The 24,502-nt window shown below is 43.8% G+C and overlaps 1 protein-coding gene across 1 annotated transcript in view; it reads right to left on the bottom strand.

Annotated features, from left to right (window-relative positions):
• The window catches only part of LRP11 (LDL receptor related protein 11), a 46,175-nt gene extending 21,679 nt beyond the window's left edge, over positions 1 to 24,496 (bottom strand). Inside the window, exons 1-4 of the mRNA XM_024747912.1 lie at positions 23,976 to 24,496; positions 18,870 to 19,027; positions 5,236 to 5,377; positions 435 to 560 (exon numbers count right to left, since the gene is read on the bottom strand). Of these exons, the coding sequence (XP_024603680.1) occupies positions 435 to 560; positions 5,236 to 5,377; positions 18,870 to 19,027; positions 23,976 to 24,312 (763 nt within the window). The 5' untranslated portion in view covers positions 24,313 to 24,496. The remainder of the gene's footprint in view (positions 1 to 434; positions 561 to 5,235; positions 5,378 to 18,869; positions 19,028 to 23,975) is intronic.
• Positions 24,497 to 24,502: the final 6 nt, after the last annotated feature.

Raw genomic sequence — 24,502 nt, forward strand, 5'->3', positions numbered from 1 at the left:
AAAAAAAAATTTTGGCTCTTTTCATTTTTTTTTTTTTTTTTTTTTTTTTTGGTTTTGTTTTGGCTGTGCAGCATGTGGGATCTTAGGGTTTGAACCCACACCCCCTGCATGGGAAGCATGGCATCCTAACCATTGGACCACCAGGGGAGTCCCTCATTTCAGTTTTTAAAAAAGCATATGCTAAACAGCAGTTTTAGGATGGGGAAGAATCTTGTAGAAAATTGAAAACAATCTCTTAAAAATGTAAGTGATATCAAAATTTGACATTTGTAACTCGCATTAAAGACATAGTAAATGCTCATTTAATTTAAGGCATAGCTCATTCACATGAAGTTATACCTGAAACAAGGCAGAAAAAGAGCACTACTGAGTTTGCATTTATTGTGACAATACAGACATCCCTTCTACCCCAAAATGTGATGCAGTCAACTCACGATTTTGACAGAAACCTTCATCAGACCCATCAGGACACTGCTCCACTCCATCGCAAGCCAGCGTGATGTCAATGCAACAGCCGTCATCACAAAAGAAGTGGTAGCGTGAGCAAACATTCGAGCATCCTGTTCGTAAACAAGTCTCAAGTCACAGGAGTGCAGGAAAAAAAGACTTCTACCATGTCAAGATTAACCAGAGACTACACATATAATGAAATGCATTTGGATAAAGAGATGCAGATAATGAGGGAACACCTAACAGTCTGTGCTCGAGCAATAGATTCTGGGAAGGTTAGGGGGTTTCTTCTTGCCCTTCCTGACTTAATTCTTAGGAATCACCATGGGCTCTCCGTCTTTTTTTTTTTTTTTCAGCTTATTTATTTATTTATTATTATTTTTAAACATCTTTATTGGAGTATAATTGCTTTACAATGGTGTGTTAGTTGCTGCTGTATAACAAAGTGAATCAGCTATACATATACATACATCCCCATATCTCTTCCCTCTTGCGTCTCCCTCCCTCCCACCCTCCCTATCCCCACCCCTCTAGGTGGTCACAAAGCACCGAGCTGATCTCCCTGTGCTATGCGGCTGCTTCCCACTAGTCATCTGTTTTACATTTGGTAGTGTATATATGTCCATGCCACTCTCTCTTTGTCCCAGCTCACCCTTCCCCCTCCCCAGCTCTTCGTCTTAGGGCCCTTCTCTAAGCTAATGATACTTCAGAGGTGAGAACAGAGAAGCAGCAGCTCTGGTCTTCCCCATCCTGCCCTGGGTTTCCTCCCTCAGGTGACCCACTCTGCATTCATCCATTCGTCCATCAGCTCCCCAGCAGGCCACTTCAAAGTGGTTCACCCCCTGCACAGTACTTGGCTGGCTGTGTTTTAGCAGAGACACCACTTGCTTTTTTTTTTTTGTATCAGCTGGCCATTTATTTTTCTCATGGTGATTTAGGCTGAGCTCAGCTGGGCTCCTTCCTTCATGTGTCTGTGATCAGCTGTAGAGACACCACTTTCTATGTGCTATTCTTGCATTCACATTTCCTAAGTAATAATTTTTACTGAGATCAACTTTCTACTATTGAACCCTGTTTGCTGGCCACCATAGATCTATGGTGCTGTAAAGAATAAACAGAATCTTTAGCTACTAGCTGGTGAGAATTTATTTTCTACAAATAATGAAATTCCCTTCATTTTGGAGCTCTTAAGAGTTTTTAACCCTCGGAGCTACATGTATTTTCTTGAAAGGCATTCCCTGCACCCCCCAACTCCAGATTAAGCCAACTTTACTTCATAGTTGTTAGCTACATAACAACTGCTGACACGAGTGATGCGGACTAAAGGCATCAGGCTAAAAGTAGGTCTTAAGGATTCTGTAATTCTCCAGGGACAGATGGACTAGACTATTATCTCAGTTCATGGGAGAGTGGTACATGATGACATTTCTGAGACAAATGGCTGAGCATAATAGTATACATGCCCAGGAGAGTCTTGGAAACGTTCTACTGGAAAGAAGTTCAATTAAAATGCTGGGAGAGGAGTCCATCTGGGTGGAAGGCAATTCGAAGATACCTTGATTATGGAGGAAGAAGAGGTAAAGAAAAGAAATGGTGGCAGAAAGAAGAGGACGCAGGAAACCAGCAGTTATGGCTGAGAACTTGGGCCTAGAAAGGAGAATCTGCTTCGGACACAGGGAAGGGGTTGGGAGGAAAAGTAAAGGGAAACTCTGTGGACACCAAGCAGGATGCAGCCTCTGCTTACATTTCTTAAACTCATGACATGAAAATCCTAACTATCTCGAGGCTTTCCTTACTCCTTGGTAGTTTTGGAGCTAGATCCATATTAGTAATTTACCCATCTATTTCTAGATTAGGGGTCTCCAAACCTTTTTGACTATACCTATCTCCAATCTATAAATCATATGCATGTGCCACCATATTAACATATTATACATCTTATAAAATAGATTGAAAATTTAAAGAAGATTAAAAATATAAGTTCTGGGGCTTCCCTGGTGGCGCAGTGGTTGAGAGTCCGCCTGCCGATGCAGGGGACGCGGGTTCGTGCCCCGGTCCGGGGGGATCCCACATGCCCCAGAGCGGCTGGGCCCGTGAGCCATGGCCGCTGAGCCTGCGCGTCCAGAGCCTGTGATCAGCAACGGGAGAGGCCACAGCAGTGAGAGGCCCGCGTACCGCAAAAAATTATAAATTAAAAAAAAAAAAAGTTCTGGGGCTTCCCTGGTGGCGCAGTAGTTAAGAATCTGCCTGTCAATGCAGGGGACACAGGTTCGAGCCCTGGTCCAGGAAGATCGCACATGCCGCGGAGAAACTAGGCCTGTGCGCCACAACTACTGAGCCTGTGCTCTAGAGCCCGTGAGCCACAACTATTGAGCCCACGTGCCGCAACTACTGAAGGCTGTGCACCCAGAGCCCGTGCTCCACAATGAGAAGCTACTGCGATGAGAAGCCCGCGCACCACAACGAGGAGTAGCCCCTGCTCGCCGCAACTAGAGAAAGCCCGCGCGCAGCAACAGAGACCCAATGCAGCCATAATTAATTAATTAATTAAAATATATAAGTTCTGGTATTTTCTTTTCCGTCTTAAAAATGTCTTGACTGTCTGTTGGGGATTCTCTATGGAGACCACATAGCTGGATCATCTTAGAGGTGTTTGTTGGCTTGCTCTGTGAATAGATTATTTTTTGCAGAGCTGGAAAACATGCAGCCTCTATATCCAAAACTGAACCAACTTATCACAGAAGCAGGGGTATGTGCTTGTCTGTTTACCCCAGAAAGTGTCACCTTTGGTTATCATGAAAGCTAGTCATTAACCATAAGATGCGTATATATAATAGAGGGAACAGAAACTCTCAATCCCCACCTTTTGTTTTCAGTGTGTTGATGTAGTATCTTATTAACTTTAATTCATAGTTTGTTATTCCAGTCTAACCAGTGAGTGATTCCAGACAGCAGTTAATACAATAGCATTCTTTTTATTTTCTGTATAAAGTTACGTACGTAAGCCCTATACCCAACTGGCCTGTCAGTAACCAAAGGTGAATCACATCACTCACTCCCTGCAGCTTCAAATACACTTTATCGTCATCTTGAGAAAGGCCGGAAATGTACAACTGGCACCTGGCCTTGGGAGCCCCAGAAAACTGGCCTGAGTAAGTAAACCAGAGAAACAGGCAGCTGGTGAGGTGTCAGCCCTTCGCCTCCATGAGCTCAAGCCGTTTCTCCCTCCCATGCACCTCAGTTGTACAAAAACAACCCTTTTCTAACTTCTGCAGGGGATGACAGCTTCCCAGGAGCACTTTTCTCCCCGAACCAGCAGTTGACTTGGCTCCTTGCCCAGGGAGCCCTGTTCCCGGGAGCACAGCCCTCGGGGCCCAGGAGTTTTCCACTGCTGATGATTTCAGCTGTTTGCAGCGGCCCCGGCACATGGCCAGCTTTCCAAGGGGTGTTCTAGGTAACTGGCTCCTCGGTGCAGCTGCAATAAATCAACAAGCAGGGCCTGCTTGAATGCGGGCCGGGCTGCAGGCCTGGCTCACGCCCCGTGGCTGACTCACGGTGCTGCGGTGAGTGGACTGGAGTCTGGGGTCTGGCCTGTCCATTGGCGGTCACCCCTCCTTCCGCATGGTCAGCTTAAACCTTGGCTGGACAGGAGTCAGCCAACCTAATTGTGAATGTTCCTAACGCGCTGTATCCTTGTGGAAGGCAAATTATCAAGGTGGCGGAGTTCTTAGGATTCTAAAGTCTCCTTCCTCATGTCCAATACGCACACTGACCCATGTCTTTGATGGAAGATCAGTCAAAGTACAAGTAAATCCAGTCTTTTTATTCTTATTCTCCCAACTGCTGGCTCGATTACCATCTAAATACTGAGGAATCAAGGATGTAGGAGACAGGCTACAAGTTTGCTAGAGCCATGGCTAGTGAAGGGTCGCCACACATGGGCAGAGATCAGGTCTGTGGAGCGCAGTAGCCACGCCCACTGCCTTGCACACAGTTCCCGTTCGTTCATCGCAGATACTGGGAAGGCATCCGCTGACCGAGTGACAGGACCCTCACACATACACTATCTCAGCACTTCTCCAGAGTGAATGGGGGGAGGGCTTCCCTCTGCCATACCCCCGTATCTTTAGTGCTGCTGAGTTCCATATAAAATTTTTTTTTTAACTTTATGAGCTAATCTTAGAAATGTAGATGTTTGGGAAAGTAAGAAACAGGTAAATGAGAGAAATGAGTTTACATTGGGCAACAGAATGTGAGAAGCATTATATATATGTCGAGCTATGTTATTAACGTATCTGTGCCTCTGTGTAAAGCGTCCATGACAGTTTTTAAATAGTCCTTTTAAATTGACACATGCACTGCATATATTTTAATTTGTTTTCAATGTACTCCTTGGCTGCATACTTTGAACATACATATCAAATAGACCACCCTCCTTTAAACAAGATCCTCTCCTGGAAAAGCCAGATGTCTTCCACGAAACTGAGTCACGGAAAGATGGAGCATCTCTCGGGTCCCATGGCTCACACAGCCTACTCTCATCCCCTGGAGTGTGGAGCGCTCCCCCGCCCCCATTCAGCAGTGTCACTTAGCCCAAAATACAATGCAGCCTATTTTTGCAATATTTTTAGTAAAGATTTTCCCATTCCACAACAGCAAAAATGAAATGAAAGGGCCCCTGTAATGCACAGTCAGAATATAAAATGCCAATTTAATACCATCCTTCCATTGATAACCTGGTTTCTGTTGGCCACTGTGAATGTGAGGGAAGGGCTTTCTTCTCACCTCCTGTGGAGAAGGCCACGGGAAGCACGGTCACCGAGACGCTGTCAGAGCTCCTCTGCCCAGCAGTGTCCGTCACCGTCAGCTGAAAGGTGTATGTCCCTTCCTGTAGGTGGGACAGCTTCAGGGTTCCGGACTGAGGCACCTGACACCCAAACAGGGAACATGGTATTTAGTTAAGAACCTGAGGCACAGAGTCCAGCATCATCCTGAACTGGAACTCAATGTCATCCCTGAAGGAGTCCCACGGCCCACTTCCCCACTGCTGGTCCAAGGCTGCAGAATACTAATCGCGCACAGTTCTGGCAGATTGATCAGAAGACCCGAGCTCCGGTGGGATGGCCGACACCCCCTTCTCCTGGGAACTTCCCCTCCCACGCCCATCCACATGGCTGCATTGGAAGGGTCAGTTAGGACCTCTCCTGTGGCCACAGGGGTGCCAGGCTGAGGGGAGCCTCTGGCTCAGAGTCAGGCAGGCTGTGCGAGGTGGCAGCTATGCGACAGGTGACACCACTGTTCATCGTTTCTTGGGACTTAGACAGGAATGCCTGGAAACATGGGAGCAGATGATGACCACACTGGAGCATGCAGACGTGAAGCCCTGCAGCCTTGAGCAGGGTGGTGTGAGAGAGAAGCTCTGTCTTCTGTCCCAGCTGGTCTGCCAGAACATAGACCTAAGACTGCCGAAGGCCAGCAGCCTTGGGGTGTGCTGACCTGGGTGTATGAGAGGAGAGGGTAGATAGTAGGACTGAGTCAGAGTAGGGATTTAAGGTGGGTGCGACAGGGGGATGCTGAGTGTGGCCATAGGAGTGAGGCTGAGATGAAGTTAATGGAGATTTTAAGAGACCAGGGAAGCCTTGAGGCTGGAGGCTGTGGGGGCCATCCACACAAGACATCCTCACCCAGGCCCCGGTCATATCTCTGGGAAGGCGAGTGAGGTACCGGGCTCCTGGGTGTCAACACTCAGCATGCCCGTGTCAAACTAAACCTCTGCGGGCCGTGCCTTCCCTGGGAAGCCTCTTTCCAACGCTGGGGCTGGAAGGACAGAGCATCCCTCGTCTAAGGGGCCAGTCCCTTCATCTGGGCTGTGGATGCCTCCCTCTAGCCTTCCTAGGTACCTCTTCTCTGATGCAGGAAACACCGTATCCAGATCCAGACCATGGTAATCACCTTCAACATCTTGGGTGCACTCAAATTTAGGTCTTTTCAAATTAAATATCCCCTCCCTGGCGCCTTTTTTTTTTTTTTTTTTGAAAAATCTGCTTATAGGGGAAGGATAGCTCTGTCAGATTTTGCGGCTCGGCTATCCATGGGTGTAATGACGATCAACTGTCTCGATGGGAAAGCTCTGAGAGCTGCTGGATTTGGACACCAAAAGAAAAGGGAGATGCTGACAACTGCTGACAGAGAATGGATCTTGCCCGAAGGGCCTCCGAAGAGGGCTTTGCATTCGGCACCAGTCCACATCTGCAGGCCTTGCCTCTATGAGCAGAAACTAAGTACAGTAACTTAATACCAAGGTCTTTGTTTGAGGCTTATTTTGATAACTGAGAAAGTCAATAAGGTCCTATTAATCTCCTGTGAAATTTCTTCTACAAAAGGCTCCCCTCCCCTTCTTCTGCAGTAATTTGTTTAAAGCTTTTGCTGTTTCACCTTAAGTCTCCCAGAGCCAGTGAGAAACGGAAGTAAACACTTTGATTTTTGGATTTCATCATTTCAAGATTTTTTTCCCTCTGTGTTTTTACTTCCTGGATGCAGAAAACTTTCAGGTTTTGAAGCCATAAGAGATAAAACATTAATCTGATTTGATTTTTTTAATCCCTTTCATAACACAGCTTGGCATGTCTTTTTTTTTTTAATTGAAGTATAGTTGATTTACAATTTCAGGTTAAGTTTCAGGTGTACAACACAGTGACTCAAACAATTTTTAAAGGTTATACTCCATTTATAGTTATTATAAAATGTTGGGTATATTCCTGTGCTGTACCATATATCCTTGTAGCTTATTTATTTCAAACATACTAATTTGTACTTTTAATTCCCTGGCCCTTTTCAGTTTAGTTATTTGGCTAACAAATGCTATCTTTCCTCAAAATCAGATATTAGAATATATAGAACTGTAAGACGGACATTTTCCCTTCAAGCACCCAGGTCATCTTTTTGGACATCTCCTCACATTTATATGGCACTGGAAAGGATTTAAAGTATTTTACAAACATTTCCCAAGTGTCAGGATAAAAAATACACACACACACACACATAAATGTATATGCAACATATCCAATTTGTAACTTGGAGAGAGATATTACCTTTAATAAAACAAAGAGCTTCTAATCTCTGCCCAAGATCTCCTGTTCAGCAGTAACGGAGCCTTTGATGGCTGGCCTCTGGCTAAATCAATGTATAACTCACTCTGCTATTCTGGCTCAACTGCACCTCCCTAAAATAGTAATTTAGTGGCGAGGAATACACGTTTGGGTTTATTTATATACCACACACACACATACATACATGATTATTATATATACTGAGTTACAAAATGAGTACTACCTGTCTATTCCCCTACCCCCATAATTGCTTCTAAAGTATATAAGGCATTGGGCATATGTCAGTTACAAAGTAGTGACAAGATAACGTGGTACAAAATATTTCAGTAAGAAACTCCATTGAACCAATGAACCCAAACGCATTCTAGCCTTCTGCCTCGTGTCGACTAATCCAACTTGCAAAACCGGATGAGAGCTCTATAGCGGTTTGAAGGCCTTTACGATCCTTGTTATAAACCAACACCATTTCCCTGCACACATACAGAGAGTGAAGGAGACACACAGGGCAGCTGTCCTGATCAGGAGAGGCCAGAACATAAACTGGCACCACAGCTGTCGAGATACTTCAGGTGAACATGCTTAGGTTCTGTTCTTCAGTTACATGGTCCTTTTTCTATTTACTTTTCATCATGAATATGACCCAAAGTTCCGTAAAATAGAAGCAAAATGAATTCAACTGTCTGTACTTTCCTAGTTATATATACTCAAATGAATGGAGTTAGATCATAGTCACAAAAAACTCTCACGTGCCCATCTTTCCCAATTGTGCAGGAAGGTGATTTTAAGAGCGTTTCCTCAGGAGTTGGGGATTTCTCTTATCCTCACCAGAGGAGGATCATTCTCAAAAGAACAGAACCAAAGAGGCAGTAACTAAGACAGAATTACATTGCTTATCTTGAGGTTTCAGGAATCAAAGGGAGAAATATTTTTGGACTGGGGCTTTTCTCCTACTTTTCAAATTCTCTCAAAATGTGTTATGTAAGTAGTGCTCCACTTATAAAACTAGCCATGATTAGAAGCCTCTAGAAGTACAGAGAGGAAAAAGGAACCTATTCTTCCTGTTACAACCCAACCATGTTTTACTTCTGTGTTATTCTCTTTTTTCTTATTATGCATCTTTTTAAAATAAATTTATTTATTTTTTTAATTATTTTTGGCTGAGTTGAGTCTTCATTGCTGCGTACGGGCTTTCTCTAGTTGCAGCGAGCGGGGGCTATCCTTTGTTGCGGTGCATGGGCTTCTCACTGTGGTGGCTTCTCTTGTTGCGGAGCACAGGCTCTAGGCACGCAGGCTTCAGTAGTTGTGGCTCACGGTCTTCAGTAGTTGTGGCGCACGGGCTTCGTTGCTCCGCGGCATGTGGGATCTTCCCGGACCAGGGCTTGAACCCATGTCCCCTGCACTGACAGGTGGATTCTTAACCACTGCGCCACCAGGGAAGTCCTATTCCTCTTTTTACCTCCAGCAGTCTTAGAACCTAAGTTCTAAGACTAGAAACTTAGTGAATATTTGATGAATGAATGAACAAAAGAGTGAACACAATGGCAAAAGACATAGAAGATGAGAGAGAGCTAGAACAAGAGCAGAGAAAGAGAGTAACACTAAAGCTCCCATCCTTCCCACCAAGAGCAGGACATTCCCTGAGGGCGTGAGCCAATTTTCTTGCACCTGTGGCCATATGCAGCTTCTACAGAAGATCAGCACTGCTGCCCTCTTGCTTCTCCTACTGCCCTTCCCTTCTTTCCAAACCAAGGAAGTTTGTGGAAGTATGTTACTGCACAGATCACCGGGCAAATGGGCAACTGTCCTCCAGGGAAAGCCAAACCTGATCCTCATTTTAAAAGGATACTGACTTTCATGGTCCTAGGTTACTGTAATCAGAGGATATACATTGAACTTGAAAGCCCTCACACATGTTCAAAATTTTTGCACTACAGAATGTGGATCTTTTCAATCCGAAATTTTCACGTCCATGAGTCCTACTGTCAAAACATTAAGAGTACAGAGACATGTACCACAGGGCTCACACCTGCAAAGTCTTCTCTGATGTCCCTCAGCTAGATTATAATCTCTCCCTCCCCCTGAATTCCAGGGGCACTTTATCCACATTCTCTTCTGGCCTTGCCACCTTCTATTTGGTATTATCGTTATTTAGGGGCACATCTAATCTCCTCAATGGGAGGCAGCTCCCTGAGGGCAAAATACCCTACAAATTCTTCATAGGGCCTTACTCCCTTGCTCCTTGCCAGTAGAAGGCTCTCATAATTTTTGTTTGTTTGTTTATATACAAGTGAGTAAATTTATTCTTACTGTAGTTCAGTTAAACTACTGGTCAAAGAGACCCCACAAACAGTTTACACCCCAAGATGTTTAGAATTAGCTAGAATAGTTACCTCTCCACGAGTGCTCATTCTGTGCTGTGCGATGTGCTGAGCACTTTATTTGCATTTTCCCATTTTAACCCCCAGTGGAACACTCTCAGGTAGTATTATTTTCTTCACAATTGAGGAAGCTGAGGCTTAAAGAACGAAGTAATTTTCCCAAGTTCACCCCACGAGGGAATTGGCAAAACTGGGTTTGAACCCAGGCCATATGATTGCAAATTCCACGCTTGTAGCCACTGTAGAATTCTACCTCCGAGTTAGCAGAGCTCTAGGCCTTTCAGGTCCTTATTCCAAGAATCATTTCCTAGAAAGCACTGAGTCACAGCTTGTACACAAACCAGCTAGCTGTTGTGGTTTGAAAAAGCAAGATACTTCCTCATACACGCAAAGTCCTTTAAAACCTCTAAAAGTGCTTCTCCCGCCCACATCCCCACCCTACTACCCACCGCCAAATAGAAGTGCCAGGACCTTTGAAGGGACAGTGACAGGAAGTCAGGTTTAAACCCAAGGGGACATGAAAGCCCAGACTGACTGCAGACTCCTGTGATGCTGGAAGCCTACTGCGCTATAAATTTATTGTCTGGGAAGCTGAGTGTTTCTGAACAGGAAAAAGACTTCAAAGCTTCTGTTGCTATTGGAATAGAGCTTTCACAAATTCTCAATTTACCCAGATTTATTTTTCATGAGGTACGTACTTTTTTTCCCAGGGAGATTATTTTTCATCATTTCCTTATAAGTAGTTTTCTTAAAGAAAAAAATGCAGTTAAACATTCAAGGCCCTGAGCTATTGTGTGAAAGGAATTCATGCTTAAAGGGCAGTCTACATCAAGGCTCACGGTTAATTCTGAAACACAACTGGTATGAATTATTCATCTATTATGCTCTCATGTGTCTTCCTGCTTAATTGGAGCAGTAAGTTCTAGGATTTGCTGGGTTTTTTTTTTTTCCTGACGAATAACACCCTTCATTCTTTTTTCTTTACGCTTTTTTAAAAAAATTATTTTTATTTATTTATTTGGCTGCGTTGGGTCTTCGTTGTGGTGTGCAGGCTTCTCATTGTGGTGGCTTGTCTTGTTGAGGAGCACGTACTCTAGGCGCGCGGGCTTCAGTAGTTTTGGCACGTGGGCTCAGTAGTTGTGGCTCGCGGGCTCTAGAGCGCAGGCTCAGTAGTTGTGGCACACGGGCTTAGTTGCTCCGTGGCATGTGGTATCTTCCCAGACCAGGGCTCAAACCCACATTCCCTGCATTGGCAGGCAGATTCTTAACCACTGCGCCACCAAGGAAGCCCCATATGCACCAACTTATCCCCAGATATTATTCAGGAAATTTGCAGCCTTGATAATCTTCTGTGTCTCAAAAATGTTCTGTGGGCTGCCATAACTTTTTGTCCTTTATTCAAAGCTTCAGGTGAATAAAATAACTGACGGACAGTGACGTAGGTGAAAGTTTGCAGAGGTTCCGATCTGTTTTGGTGCCCTGGGGTGTGGTGCTGTTTTGCTTCTCCCTCTCTCCTTCTGCTCTCACCTCCAGCAAACAACTAGACCCTCTGGTTTTTCAGTGTCAAAAAAATACATTTTTTTAAAAAGTCCTTTTTTGACTCAGACCAGACTCTGAAGGGTTTCCTCTGTAGACACTGGAGGAGTGAGGTTTTGTTCCCTATTAAAGGTCTTCTGGGCACTGGTAAGCACATGGAAGTATTTGGAGTTTGGGGTTCCTCGGGAGAATCTTTAAGAGAACATTACCCAGGCACCAACATAGCCCGCCCGGGTGCAAGACAAGGCTACCAGGGACGTCATGGACACCATCAAAGGAAAGATGATCTCAGAATACATTGAATGATAACGTACTTTTTTAACTGTTTACTATGTGCTGCTCACTGTTCCAGGGGTCTTATTTGCATTACCTCCTTTTATCCCAGTAATAACACCTTGAGAGGAGGGCTTTGGTTATTCCCATCTTGCACAGAGGAAGCGGTGAAGCGAGGATTCAAAAACCAAAGCAGGGCTTCCCTGGTGGCGCAGTGGTTCAGAATCTGCCTGCCAATGCAGGGGACACGGGTTCAAGCCCTGGTCCGGGAAGATCCCACATGCCGTGGAGCAACTAAGCCCATGCGCCACAACTACTGAGCCTGCGCTCTAGAGCCCGCGAGCCACAACTACTGAAGCCCGTGCGCCTAGAGCCTGTAGTCCACAACAAGAGAAGCCAGCACAATGAGAAGCCCATGCACCGCAATGAAGAGTAGCTTCCACTAGCCACAACCAGGGAAAAGTCTGTGCGCAGCAACGAAGACCCAATGCAGCCAGAAACAATAACTAAATTAAATAAAATAATAAAATAAATAAATTAAAAAAAAAACAAAGTAGAAGCTGTGCTAGAAGTATTACCTATTTGATCTCTTTCATTCACTGTTACTGACTCACTGAGGGAGGAAGGAATTAGTTGAAATGTGATACGAAGCTTTCTCAGTTACTTACTTATCATTTTTCTTTCTTTTTAAAATTTACAAACAGTCTACACCCTCTCTCCTCCACCCCACCCCATGGCCTCGAATATCTAGGATAAATTTTATTGAAGGGATTTACATTTTGTTTTCATGAAGACTAGATATTGTCCAATAGCCAAGAAAAAATAATAGGTGATATGTGTCTAGGATCTCCCTTGATGAGATGCAAAGTAATTGTTAGACAACACTTAGCAGCTCTTCCCGACATCAGTATGAGGCCAGAGTGCGGAAAGATGTTGTCCTGCCCACCTTGCTGGGAAGGATGATAAAAATTTGAGGCTTTTAAAAAGGGCACTTTTTGAAAGGTTAGCAAAATAGTCAATCACTTTTAAAACAGGAACCAATCAACTTAGCAAGTATTATGAGAAACCCAGTGAGTACAAAGTGTAGTTCTAGGCTTTAGGAGAGAAAGGGAAAAAATATCAAGAAAGGAAGAAAGAAAGAAGAGAGGGAGGAGGAAGGAAAGAAGGAAGAGAGGAACGAGAGGAGAGAAAGAGGTGGGGGGAGAAATCCTGACAGCCCAGACAACTGAAATCCCTTTTCCACCCATCACTCAGTCCCCCGCTGAAAATAATTCTAAAGCAATCCTTCATAATCCTTATAAATTCTGCTGTGATATTATAGATTTTACATATATCTTTGACCTGTTAGGTGAAAAACAGGAGACAGATGCAGTTAGCCTTTAATCTTCAAAGATCACCGTAGGTTCTCTGGTACTTTGTGTATTGGTTAAACAACCAGGCTGCCTTGAAAATCCTGCTTACTAATTTTTTTTTTTTAAGATTTATTTATTTGTGTTAAGAATGGTTTTACTAACTCACACATTAAACTGTCTAAGCCTAGCACTCTTTCTGGATGCACAAGCTCAGCGGCCATGGCTCACCGGCCCAGCCGCTCCGCGGCATGTGGGATCCTCCCGGACCGGGGCACGAACCCGTGTCCCCTGCATCGGCAGGCGGACTCCCAACCACTGCGCCACCAGGGAAGCCCATGCTTACTAAATTTTTATAAAGTCTTTCAATACGTTTTTAAATCATCTCCTTAACGTATATGATTCTTTCATTTTGTGAGCATTTTCAGTATTGACCCAAATTATATCTAGGGAAACTGACTGAGGAGGAGTAAATGACAAAACATCTCCTACGTGAGACAGAAGGCAGTTTGAAATTCAACATTTATTTTGCATTCTCTTTCCCTATGACGAAAAGCCAGTATTCTTCTTTCTATTTACGTTCCGTGCCAGAAAACCTTTTCTCTAAGGCTCAGTTTTAAAATACTATGTTAATGCGTTAAGGGTGGTCTAAAAAGGGGACTAATTGGAAGATGAAATATAGAGCATCCAGTCTCATGGAACTTGGGTTTTATCAAGAAGGACCCATGTTTCTGTTTGCTCAAGACAGCCTCAGTTTATCTCTGTGGTCCTGGTGTAATTATTAATACCACCTCCTTTCACTCCCAAACATGTTTCAGTGTGGATGATAATACACCTATCTGTTTTTAAAAATTAAGTGTGTACAGCAGGCACACCGATGTGCAACTGGTTTTAAGTTAATAATGAAGTTATTGGTGTAAACAATACCCATCCTTTAGTAAGCTTCCATTACACATGGTATTCTAAAACAGTTTAATTTTCCACATCTGGTGAATGGAAATCAATCTACAGATTTATGAATTTCAAATCTCCCTGAACGTCCTCATACTCTGTTATCATGTTCCTAAATGTCATATTTTACATTCTGACTTCAGATTTAAATGTATTATGTTATGAAACTCAGTGACATCTAATGGACTACCTGAAAAATGTGTCTTCTTACATTTAAGAATGTATTATAGATTAATAATACCCAGATAAATAGATGTAGAATATCCTGTTAGAGGGCAGAAAATACATGACTTTAAAATCAGAACCTCTTGGGAATTCCCTGGTGGTCCAGTAGTTAGGACTCGGCGCTTTCACTGCGGAGGCCCGGGTTCAATCTCTGGTTGGGGAGCCAAGATAGAGCAAGCTGCTGGGTGTGGCCAAAAAGAAAAAAAATCAGAACCTCTTGGTTCTGACCAATCATCTCTCTTATTCATTTTCTTCATAAATGAGGAAACCAAGTCAGAACATGAGCTTTCCCATATGTTTAGTCGATTTAAAGTGCTTGGTACTGGGACTTCCCTGGAGGTCCAGTGGTTAAGGCTCTGCGCTGCCAATGCAGGGGGTGCAGGTTAGATCCCTGCTCTGGGGACTAAGATCCCACATGCCACGTGGCCAAAAAAATTTTTTTAAAGAATTGCTTAGTACAGTACTGGACACACACTAGATGCTAAAAAAGGTCAGCAATTAACTTTATCATAGTTAAGCTGGCAGCATAATTCCTCTTAGGGTGAGAACCTCATTGATTTTTGTTTTTTGAATACCTGAATGGGTCATTTGGATGTGAAAGGATAGTCCTACAACCTGGTCTTAAAGTATCCCAAAACAAAGGGAGGGCTGACTATTCTACCACCAAAGATGAGAGAAGGGGGTGAGGACCCTGCAGACAGTGGAGAAAAGGGGAGAGGAGAGGGGAGGGCTCAAGAAGGGGTTGGGATAGGCACTCAGCGGAAAGCCTGACCAATGAGAGTTGAGTTAACTTTGGGGGCATTCACGAATGTACACCCTTATAAGACAGTTGCAGTTTGATAGCAAATGACTCCTCTATTGCAGACTTTGTCACTTAGATGTTGGCTTTATAGCTTTAGGTCTATCTGCCATCGCCGTTATACACTTGGCTGGGGAATTAGTCTACACTTTGCTCTATTTTTTTTTTTCCCCTCGGCCCTGCCGGTCGGCATGCAGGATCTTAGTTCCTCCGACCAAGGATCGAACTCGTGTCCCCTGATGTGGAAGTGCGGAGTCTTAACCACTGGACCACCAGGGAAGTCCCACACATTTTCCTCTTGATGGCATCACAGTCAGCCCTAAAAGTCTATAAGAAATGCCTAATCTTGTTACTTCTTTATAAATATCTTCAATAAATTAAATACTGAATCATCAGCATTATTTTTATTCAGCATTTATATATATAATTCATTGTTTACAGAGTAGAGCCTTTAGTAGCAACTATGAAAAGCTAGATGATGATAGAGACAGATTTGCAGCTGCTTGAACACATATATCCCACGAGTGCCAATTAATTAACTGTCGGCGTCCATCTCAAGGGAACTCTCATAGCAGGCTGATCCATGGCTTGCCCGGGCACCTTTCCTGATCAATCTTAGTTCTCAGAGATTTCAGTAAAGATACATTGATTTTGCAGCTGACACAATGCACAGAAGAATAATAAATATGATGGATGACACTCAAAGTTCAAAATTATTTCTGTTGTAGCTGAAAACCCAAACACTGAGATATAAAAAGGGTAAACATAAAGTCTTGCACTCAGGTTCAGTAAATCAATTATACAAACACAGGATGGGGGAGGCCATCAGCACAGCAGTTCATGTAGAAAGATGAAGCAGGTTTTAGGTGATCCTAATGGAAAACTCAACATGAACCTATGGCGTGAAGCAGCTACTAAGGTAGTTTATGTAAATGAATCTTCATTAATAGAAGTGAGACAATGTCTGGATCACAGGATGTAATAGTCTGTGTCAGGAAGAACCACGGTTTATGTATGGGTTTCAATTAGGGGTGTCCGATTTTAAGAAGGGCACGGATGAATCTGAGATAATCCAAAAAAGGCTGGATGGTGGACAGTCTAAAACTCAATTCATATGAGGAACATCTGAAACAATTGAGAGTGTTTAGTTCTGAGAAGACCATCCCAAGTGGTGACACTCATTTAAAAAAAAAAAACAAAAAACTTTAACGGCTGATACACAGAAAAAAAGATGTGTTCAGCGCTTTTCCAAAAAGAAGATTCAACACCAGTGCATAGAAGTAGCACCCCACTGGCACAACAATTAGAGCTGATTGAAGATGTCATGCGACGTGATGTGAAACAATGAGCTTTCATCTCTGGAAATACCAGGCAGAGGCTGGATGACCACTGGAAGGGATGTGAAGGCAGGCGCTCTTGTATGGATAGGAGGCTGGGTAAGATGCTGGTCGAGGGTCTGGTCCAGTTCTAAGACTGCCTAATCATTGGGTAAGGCAGTGTGTTTAAATTAGTCTTGAGGGACTAGCTGATTATTGTTCTTGTCTTTGTCCCAAGAAAACAGAAGTCAGTGCTTCCGCACAGAGGGAAGAGCCTGTGAAGACACAGGCAGGAGAAGACAGACAACTACAAGCCAAGGAGGGAGGCCTTAGAAGAAACCAACCCTGCAGCCACCTTGATCTTGGACTTCTAGCCTCCTGAACTGTGAGAAATTTCTGTTGTTTAAGCCACCCAGTCTGTGGTGCTTTGTTATGGCAGCCCTGGCAAACCAACACAGACTTTCCCCACCTCCTCTGACTGAAGTGATTTGGATGAAGTTTATCTGCCTAAGCCAGGAAATACTACAAAGGGTCCTGGCAGGGTTAATAAAAAGCCATTGTCCTCACGACTCAAGACTCCCTGTGTTGATACAGCAATTCCACTTCCGGGTATTTATCCAAAGGAAACAAAAACACTAATTCGAAAAGATATATGCACTCCCATGTTCAGTGCAGCCTTATTTACAATAGCCAAGATATGGCAACAACCTAAATGTCTATCAACGGATAAATGGATAAAGAAGATATGGTGTATAAAGAAAGAGAAGGAAATCTTGCCATTTGCAACAGCATGGATGGACCATGACGGCATCAGGCTAAGTGAGATAAGCCAGACGGAGAAAGACAAATACTGTATGACCTTATGCTTATTATGGAATCTAAGAAAACAAAAATACCCAAAAAACCAAGCTCACAGGTACAGAGAACAGACTGGTGGTTGTCAGAGGCATGGGGTAAGGGACAGGTGAAAGAGGTCAGAAGTTACAAATTTCCAGTTATAAAATAAATAAGTCATGGGATATGATGTACAGCATGGTGACTGCAGTTAATAACACTTTTGTATATCTGAAAGTTGCTAAGAGAGTAGATATTAACAGTTCTCATCACAAGAAAAAAACTGTAACTATGTGTGGTGACAGGTGTTGACTAGACTTACTGTGGTGATCATTTCACCAGATATACATATATCAAGTCACTGTGCTATACACCTGAAACTCATATAATGTTACATGTCAATTGTATCTTAATTGTGTACAGGCAGCCACTGGGTAAGTGGCACATTCCCATCGGCAGCAATTCCAGCCCAGATAAGCCTGATGAAAATCAGTGAGGAGCACTTGAATAGGAGCCCTTGACTCCAAACCCCACCTCACTTAATTAACTCAACTATCTCAGGCAGCCCTAACGTGAGGTAAGATGGTTGTTTTCTGGATCATGTGAAGAATAAGTTCATTCTACTGTTATTTTCCTCTTTATGCTCCTTTGTATTTTTCAAATTTTCTACTTGGATTTGAACTGAAAAAAGACATAAAAATTTTTTTTTAAAGTAATCTGAGTCAACAAAACAAAGCATGAGTCTTTTTCCTTGAAGCATTTTTGTGTTCTGGAGAAGTCAACAAAAAAGCAGCAAGAACTGTATTCCTACCCCCTCTTCTTTCCCCCTTAGTGCCCTCCCCAAAAATAGTCCATACACCTATACGTTTAATTTGTGGGGTGTCTGTGATTAAATGATTTGTGCAAAAATCCTGAAGAAGCTAAGAGCTCACCATCCCTTGTTCTCAATCTCCTGAGTCATGACCATTCCTTGATTTGATTCATGCCAAACAAACTGCTGTCTTTGGATGGATTAAAACCTACTTTAATCTCTAATCCTAGGGTAGAGAGGAGCAACAAGGGGGGCTTCCATGTAGAAAGTGGGGTTGGGAGACCACGAAAGGAAAGATGAATGTATAGCCAAGTCACTCAGGAACTTTTATGCAGGTGCAAGAAACTTATGTCAAAGTGGCCACAAAATTGTTTAATAGGAGACGGACGAATGTAACTCCATGCTTACTGCTAGAAACCAAAGCTTTGTGTGAAATCTTGAATTTATGGGGAGGGAGGGAGGGTAGAAAATCATGTACCTGTTCTTCATCCCTTCCCCTCATCACTGAACTGCAGGAGACTGAGCCCCCTTGGGCTTTGGCGACCCCATCTGAACTCACTGCAGAGGGCCCAGGCTCGATCCCTGGTTGGGGAACTAAGACCCCACAAGCCACGAGGCTCAGCCAAAAAATAAATAAATAAATAAATAAAAACACATGGTCAGGATCACTGTTAACTCAGTAGAAAAGTAAATTCATATAATATAACATTTTTTCAACAATCATTTTTATGCTTTCTCCATTTTGCACTTCTGCCAACTTACAGACATTTGGGGAACCTAAGTAGAAAGACCACTGCACTGAAACATTAGCTTTCATTACAATTACGACATGAATTACCTTCATGTCCACTGACGGGTCACCCTGCAGCAGTGTCCACTCATACTGGACGATGGCGTGGTCGTCTGTGCTCTCACGGCCATCCAGAATCACTCCGTCTGTGGGCAGATGCAAAACAACATCTTGCCCGGCCTTGCTAAGTGGAGGCTCGTCCTTTTCTGTGAAAGAAAATAAATAATTCACAAGACATATGTTCCCTATTTTTTTTCTAATTTATTGAGAGGTAACTTGTTTGCTAGAATAGATGTAGTCCAGCAAAGAACTGCCAAGAGGATGTATAGTAACTGGAAGTTATTTTCTTATTTTCATTGTAATGTAATAAATTAAATTTGGAAAGTTAAGGCAAGTTCTTGGATTCACATAAAACTCACATAGAAATTTTCTGGAATCCAATTTTTCATCTAGGAAAACACAAGAGGTTCACAGTTTCTAACTAGTTTTTATAAGAGAAGCCGGCACAGAGTTTGAGATATCCTGAAATAGCGAACGAGTATGTATTTACCTTTTGTGCTTCATGGTACTAAATTTAAGGCTCACGGTGTTCACTAAATATTAATACGTGACTGACAGCTGCTCCAGTGGTGACTGATAGAAGCCATTAGATACAGAAAATATTTCTAAGAGCAGAACTGTGAATATTTTAACGGATTTAAGCATCTTATTAGTAAGCTTACGCAAATGCACATATATTTTAAAGAAACTTAGTAATTTAGCTGGAAAAAAAACCCTACAGGTTTTTGTAATACATCTTTTTTGGCATCCACTATTTCCTCCCTCCTCCAGCTCCAAAACTTGGTCGGAATTCTGGCCTGGACTTCCTTAGCTTATTCTGAATGATGCTGCTAAGACATTGCTCTCTTTCTGCGCAGCCGAAGTTGCCTCCCAAGTAAACTTCCAAGGGCCAATCCAGACGTCCAGTGCCTGAGGTTTGGGGCTAGCAGCAATCCTATTAGCTTCTTATTAGGCAACAAAGGGTGGTTACTGCAGCTGGAAGGACTCTTCCGGAATGCTAACCTGATTGGGTCATTTCCTTGCTTCAGGGGATGTTCAGAGACCTACCTGACCTACCTATGCAGCTCTATCTTCTCATCTATCGCTCCTCTCAACGCCCAGCAACAGAGGACATGAGGGGCTTGCAGGTCTTAGAGCTGTGGCTCTTCTGAATGAGAATGCTGCTGTGAGCCTCCAAGAGAGATGACTTTCTTTTTTTCATGAGCTAGTTCACAAGGAATAAGCACACTTGCTATTGCCAAAGGGTACATGTGTCCACTGAGAAGGTGAGTCCCATTTTTACAGTCATTTAAAAGAATGAGGACTAGTAACTGAATTAAATCAGCCACATAAGCGACCCCTGCCTTAGAAGACATTTGATCTGCTTTTTTCCACCTGAGCAAAGATCCAGTGCCTGTTGACTTTATTCTGCTCCTCCCAGGTAAGGAGAGAGATGACAACTGCATTACTAATAGGCCCTTTTATAGTTTTATAGAGAATTTCCTTTGCTTCTGGAAGGTTCATCACTTTCCACACAATGTTTTACCACTTTATAATTCTGGAACCTTTTTTTTTTTGGCTGCGCTGTGCGGCTTGTAGATCTTAGTTCCCTGACCAGGGATTGAACCCATGGCCTCTGCGGCAAAAGCACAGAGTCTTAACCACTGGAGAGCCAGAGGAGTCCCATAATTCTTGAATCCTATAATTCAGCAGTAATACATTATAATTAGCAGCTATTTGCTTTAAAATTTATGTTAAAATACCATTTTAAGTAAACAAAAATACACCTATATGATATAAACAGCAGTGATACTAATAATATATTTTTAGGCCCTCAAAGATTTTTTTTTAATGTTGCTTTTAATTTTTCTTTTTTTTTTTTTGACCTTCCACTAAGGTTTCACCCTCTCTTCTCTTTTCTTAATTTTGTAATTAAAAAAAATTTTTTTGGCTGCGCCACGCAGCATGCAAGATCTTAGTTCCCTGACCAGGGATTGAACCTACGCCCCTGCAGTGGGAGCGCGGAATCCTGACCACTGGATGGCCAGTGAAGTCCTAGGCCCTTAAAGATTTAACCAAGAAAGATTTAAGATGGAAAAATCAGGTAAGCTCTGAAATATCCCACATATTATAAAACTAATTAATCCTGGCCCTCCTGGAAGAAAAAATAATCGCGTTAGTCATTTATTGATACTTTTCTTTAGGTAAGCTTAAAGATATGATTTATGAAAACAGTGAAATCCTCATATCCTCTAAATTGGTCATTGTATTTGAAATAATAGAGCTATATTTCCTTCTCAGTTCGAGTCCAGGCAAAGCTGGCTTAAGCCAGAAACAGGTCTTAAAAATAAACAAATGACGAGAGGAGGAAAGGAGTGTGCTATCATTCAAAAAACTTGACTTGCCGATGAACAAGATTAAATGTAACTTGGAATTTTTGTTAGAAAAATGGAACAAGCCGATGTTAAGTACTATGGAAACACTGATTTCTTTTGAAGACTAAAACACACTTGGTAAGATCCACAGAGGTGAAATAAAACTCATACCAATTTTGATGGAGCATATCAAGGCGGCATTTTATACAGAGAAGTATACCGTTAGCTACGCTGATTTACAACACGCTGCTCTGACCAACGCCTTAACGGCAAGGAAGAGGTCTGGCATCTGGGTCTTGCTGCGTGGGTACAAATGATACAGGGGAGGCTGAGGATATGGAAGTAGGACCAGACTAAGGGAAGCGGCTTAGATACTACAGGTCAAAATCCATCTTGATTATTCTGTTGGCTTTTGTGGTCTTTTTTCTTCCATTGTGTGTTTTTCTTAATTGCAACACGTTAGGAAAAAATGATTCACAACCCCGATATGATTATCATTTCTGGTGTGTACTCTTTGTCTTTCTCCATCTGAGCTGCTGATAATAATAATTAATAGTTACCATTTGTTGGGTGATTTCTTTGTACCAGGCACCATGCTTAGTGTTTTGAGCCGTGAAGTCACGGAACTTTCACAAGTCTCTGAGGTAGTGTTGTCATCTGTACCACACTCATGAGGAAACTAGGGTCAGATTGGCTAACTTAGTTGCCTAAGACCACACAAGTGATAAATCTGTCAGTTCAGATGTCAGCCCAGATCTGTCAAACTGAAAGGCTCTGTCCTTCCCACTATACTCTGGGGGCACTGGATGTGTATGTGTATTCTGGTTACAGTAAATATAAAGTTACATCCTGAATTTAACCTACTAATTTATTTTCTATTTTTGATTATTTATTCATATGTCCTACCATTGCCTGTGTCACTACATAAATTTCACAGTTGTCATTTTGATTCCCTAACCTCTACTACTGGACATTTTGTTACCAATTTTTTTCACCATCATAAATAATGCTATAATAAACTTTTTTGCTCATACTTTTTCTTTAGCATGGATCATTTTCCTAAAAAAATGCCACCTTTGTAATTCACAAAGCATGTCCAGCCTTGATCGTCATGACAGCCCGACTGGAAGGCAAGGCAAGCGCTCAAGCCCTAAGAGGATGAACAGGGACCCTCATGTAGAAAAGCTGCCTCTCAAACCCAGGTTTCAGGACCTCAAGTCCCCAGCCCTGACTTTGGCATGCAACCGCAGGCAGATTCTGTCATTTCAACACACCTCTCTAAGCATCCTCCACTCCTTCGCACATCCTTCCATCATCCCCTGCAGCCACCTCATCAGTCTGAATTCCTAGACAAACTTGCCCCAGGGAAGGGAAGGCCAAAAAAAACAAAGTAGAAGAAAAAATGATTCAGAAACTTCTACAGTAAACTAAAGTTTCTTTCTCCCATGGGCATATTCTTTCCTTGTTTAATTTCCTTTTGGTTTCCCCTGGCTTATAAGAAAGCTCTCCTTGGCAATGTTGGTTTCTTCCAGATGTGCAGTGAGAAAAAGGGAAAGGGATTTTGTTTCTTTGGTGCTGGGATCTTTGAGTCCCTGCTTGGGCAGAGGACGGATGTGCGTGTAACACCCATGGGCGGGCTGAGATGCTGGTGAGGGTCCAGGTGCAAGTGCCTCCTGCCTCCACTTCAGGGAGAAAACTTTGGGGTCCTTCCCAGTGTCTGCCTCAAGGCTGAGCAGTTGCAGGGTGACCTTTGATGTTTATTCCCCTGGAGGTGGGAAGGGAGGTGGGCCACTGTGGACACAGATTTCCAGACCCTTCTCTTTGGACCTGAAGGTCATGAAGACTCCAGAGGCTAATCTTGCTATGGTTTCAGTCTTGTGTTATCATAAAGCAAACAGCAACAGAGTGCAATCAAACACTCAGAGCTGACCACAGGTAGGCCCAATCAAGGTTTTATTCCCTCAGGGACCTTTATCTCCAACTGCTACTTTTTTTTTTTTTTCTTGCCCCCTGTTTTGGTCTTCTCATTCTGAGCATCCCCAGAAAGTAAAACCATCCAATGAAAAGCATAATTTTTAGCTCCTTTTCAAAAGAGAAGTGCCTTAAACTTTGTTTTCAACAAATCAAGTCCCTTTTTTTACCTCTTTAAAAAAGAGAACGATAGTTCATGGGAATCAGCTGGACCCACTTCAAAATAACCTGACACATTTCTCTTCCTATTTTTATCTGATGAAAGCAACTTTAGCTGGAATCATGAATCCTGAGAGCCAAGCCAGGAAATAAGGGTGCGCTATGAGCAATCCGGCAGCTAATTAGATTTTGCTCTTGTAATTACCTGACGCAAACCATGCCTTCCTCATAAGAACCTCTGAGAGTCAAATAGACTTTTTACCCCCTGAACTTTTCTCCTCCATTAAATCGAATTTCTGCGAATCCTTTCAGATAAGCATACCTCCCTAAGCTTAGAAAAATTCCACAAGCAGCCCATCGTGCCCGCTTCTGCTCAATCTACTGGGCTTTCTCAGAAACCATCCCTAGGATGGGAAATCAAAGCCAGTCTTCTGGACGCCCGCAACTAAGTTACGTTAACTTGGATCTAGGGTGTTTCATTTCCGACTTGACTGAGAAGGGTCCAGCGGCCCTGCCTAGGCGGGTCTCCCAGATGCAGTCACCAACAGGTGCAAGGGCAGGGACAGCAGGACCCAAGCGGCCCGGCCCCGGCCTCCAGGGGCGTGCTTACCCGGCCGCGGCGAGGCCCGGGCGGTGGCCGGGGCGCCAGCTTCCAGGCCTTCCTGCTCGCCCTCTGGGGCGCGGCTGAGGCTGTAGCTGCTGTAGCCGCGGTGCAATGCGAACTTGCAGACGCTGCGGCCGCGCGCCGTGCAGTTGAAGAGGTAGCAGCCGAGCGCGGCGGCCCGGAGCGCGGGCCGGCGGGGCAGCTCCACCACGGCCACGGAGCAGCGCGGCTCGAGGCAGCAGGCCTCCAGGCACTGCCGCCAGTCCCGCACGGCAGCCGGCGCGCTCAGGAAGCTGGCGCCGGCCGCGATGGAGTCCTTGGTGCGGATGATGGCGTCCGGCATGGCACTGTAGCCGCCGCCGCCGCCTGGGCAGCCTTCCTGGGGGCCGCCGCCCGCGCGCAGCTCCAGCTCCAGCGCCTCCTGCGGCCGTTCCTGCTGCAGCTGCCGGCGGAACTCCTCCAGCAGCTGCTCCACTCCCGAGAGCTGCGCGTGCAGCTCGGACAGCGGCGCGGAGGGAGACCCCACCGCGCGG

This window comes from Neophocaena asiaeorientalis, unplaced genomic scaffold (genome assembly GCF_003031525.2).
Source record: "Neophocaena asiaeorientalis asiaeorientalis breed wild unplaced genomic scaffold, Neophocaena_asiaeorientalis_V1.1 scaffold123, whole genome shotgun sequence".
Lineage (NCBI taxonomy): Eukaryota > Metazoa > Chordata > Mammalia > Artiodactyla > Phocoenidae > Neophocaena > Neophocaena asiaeorientalis.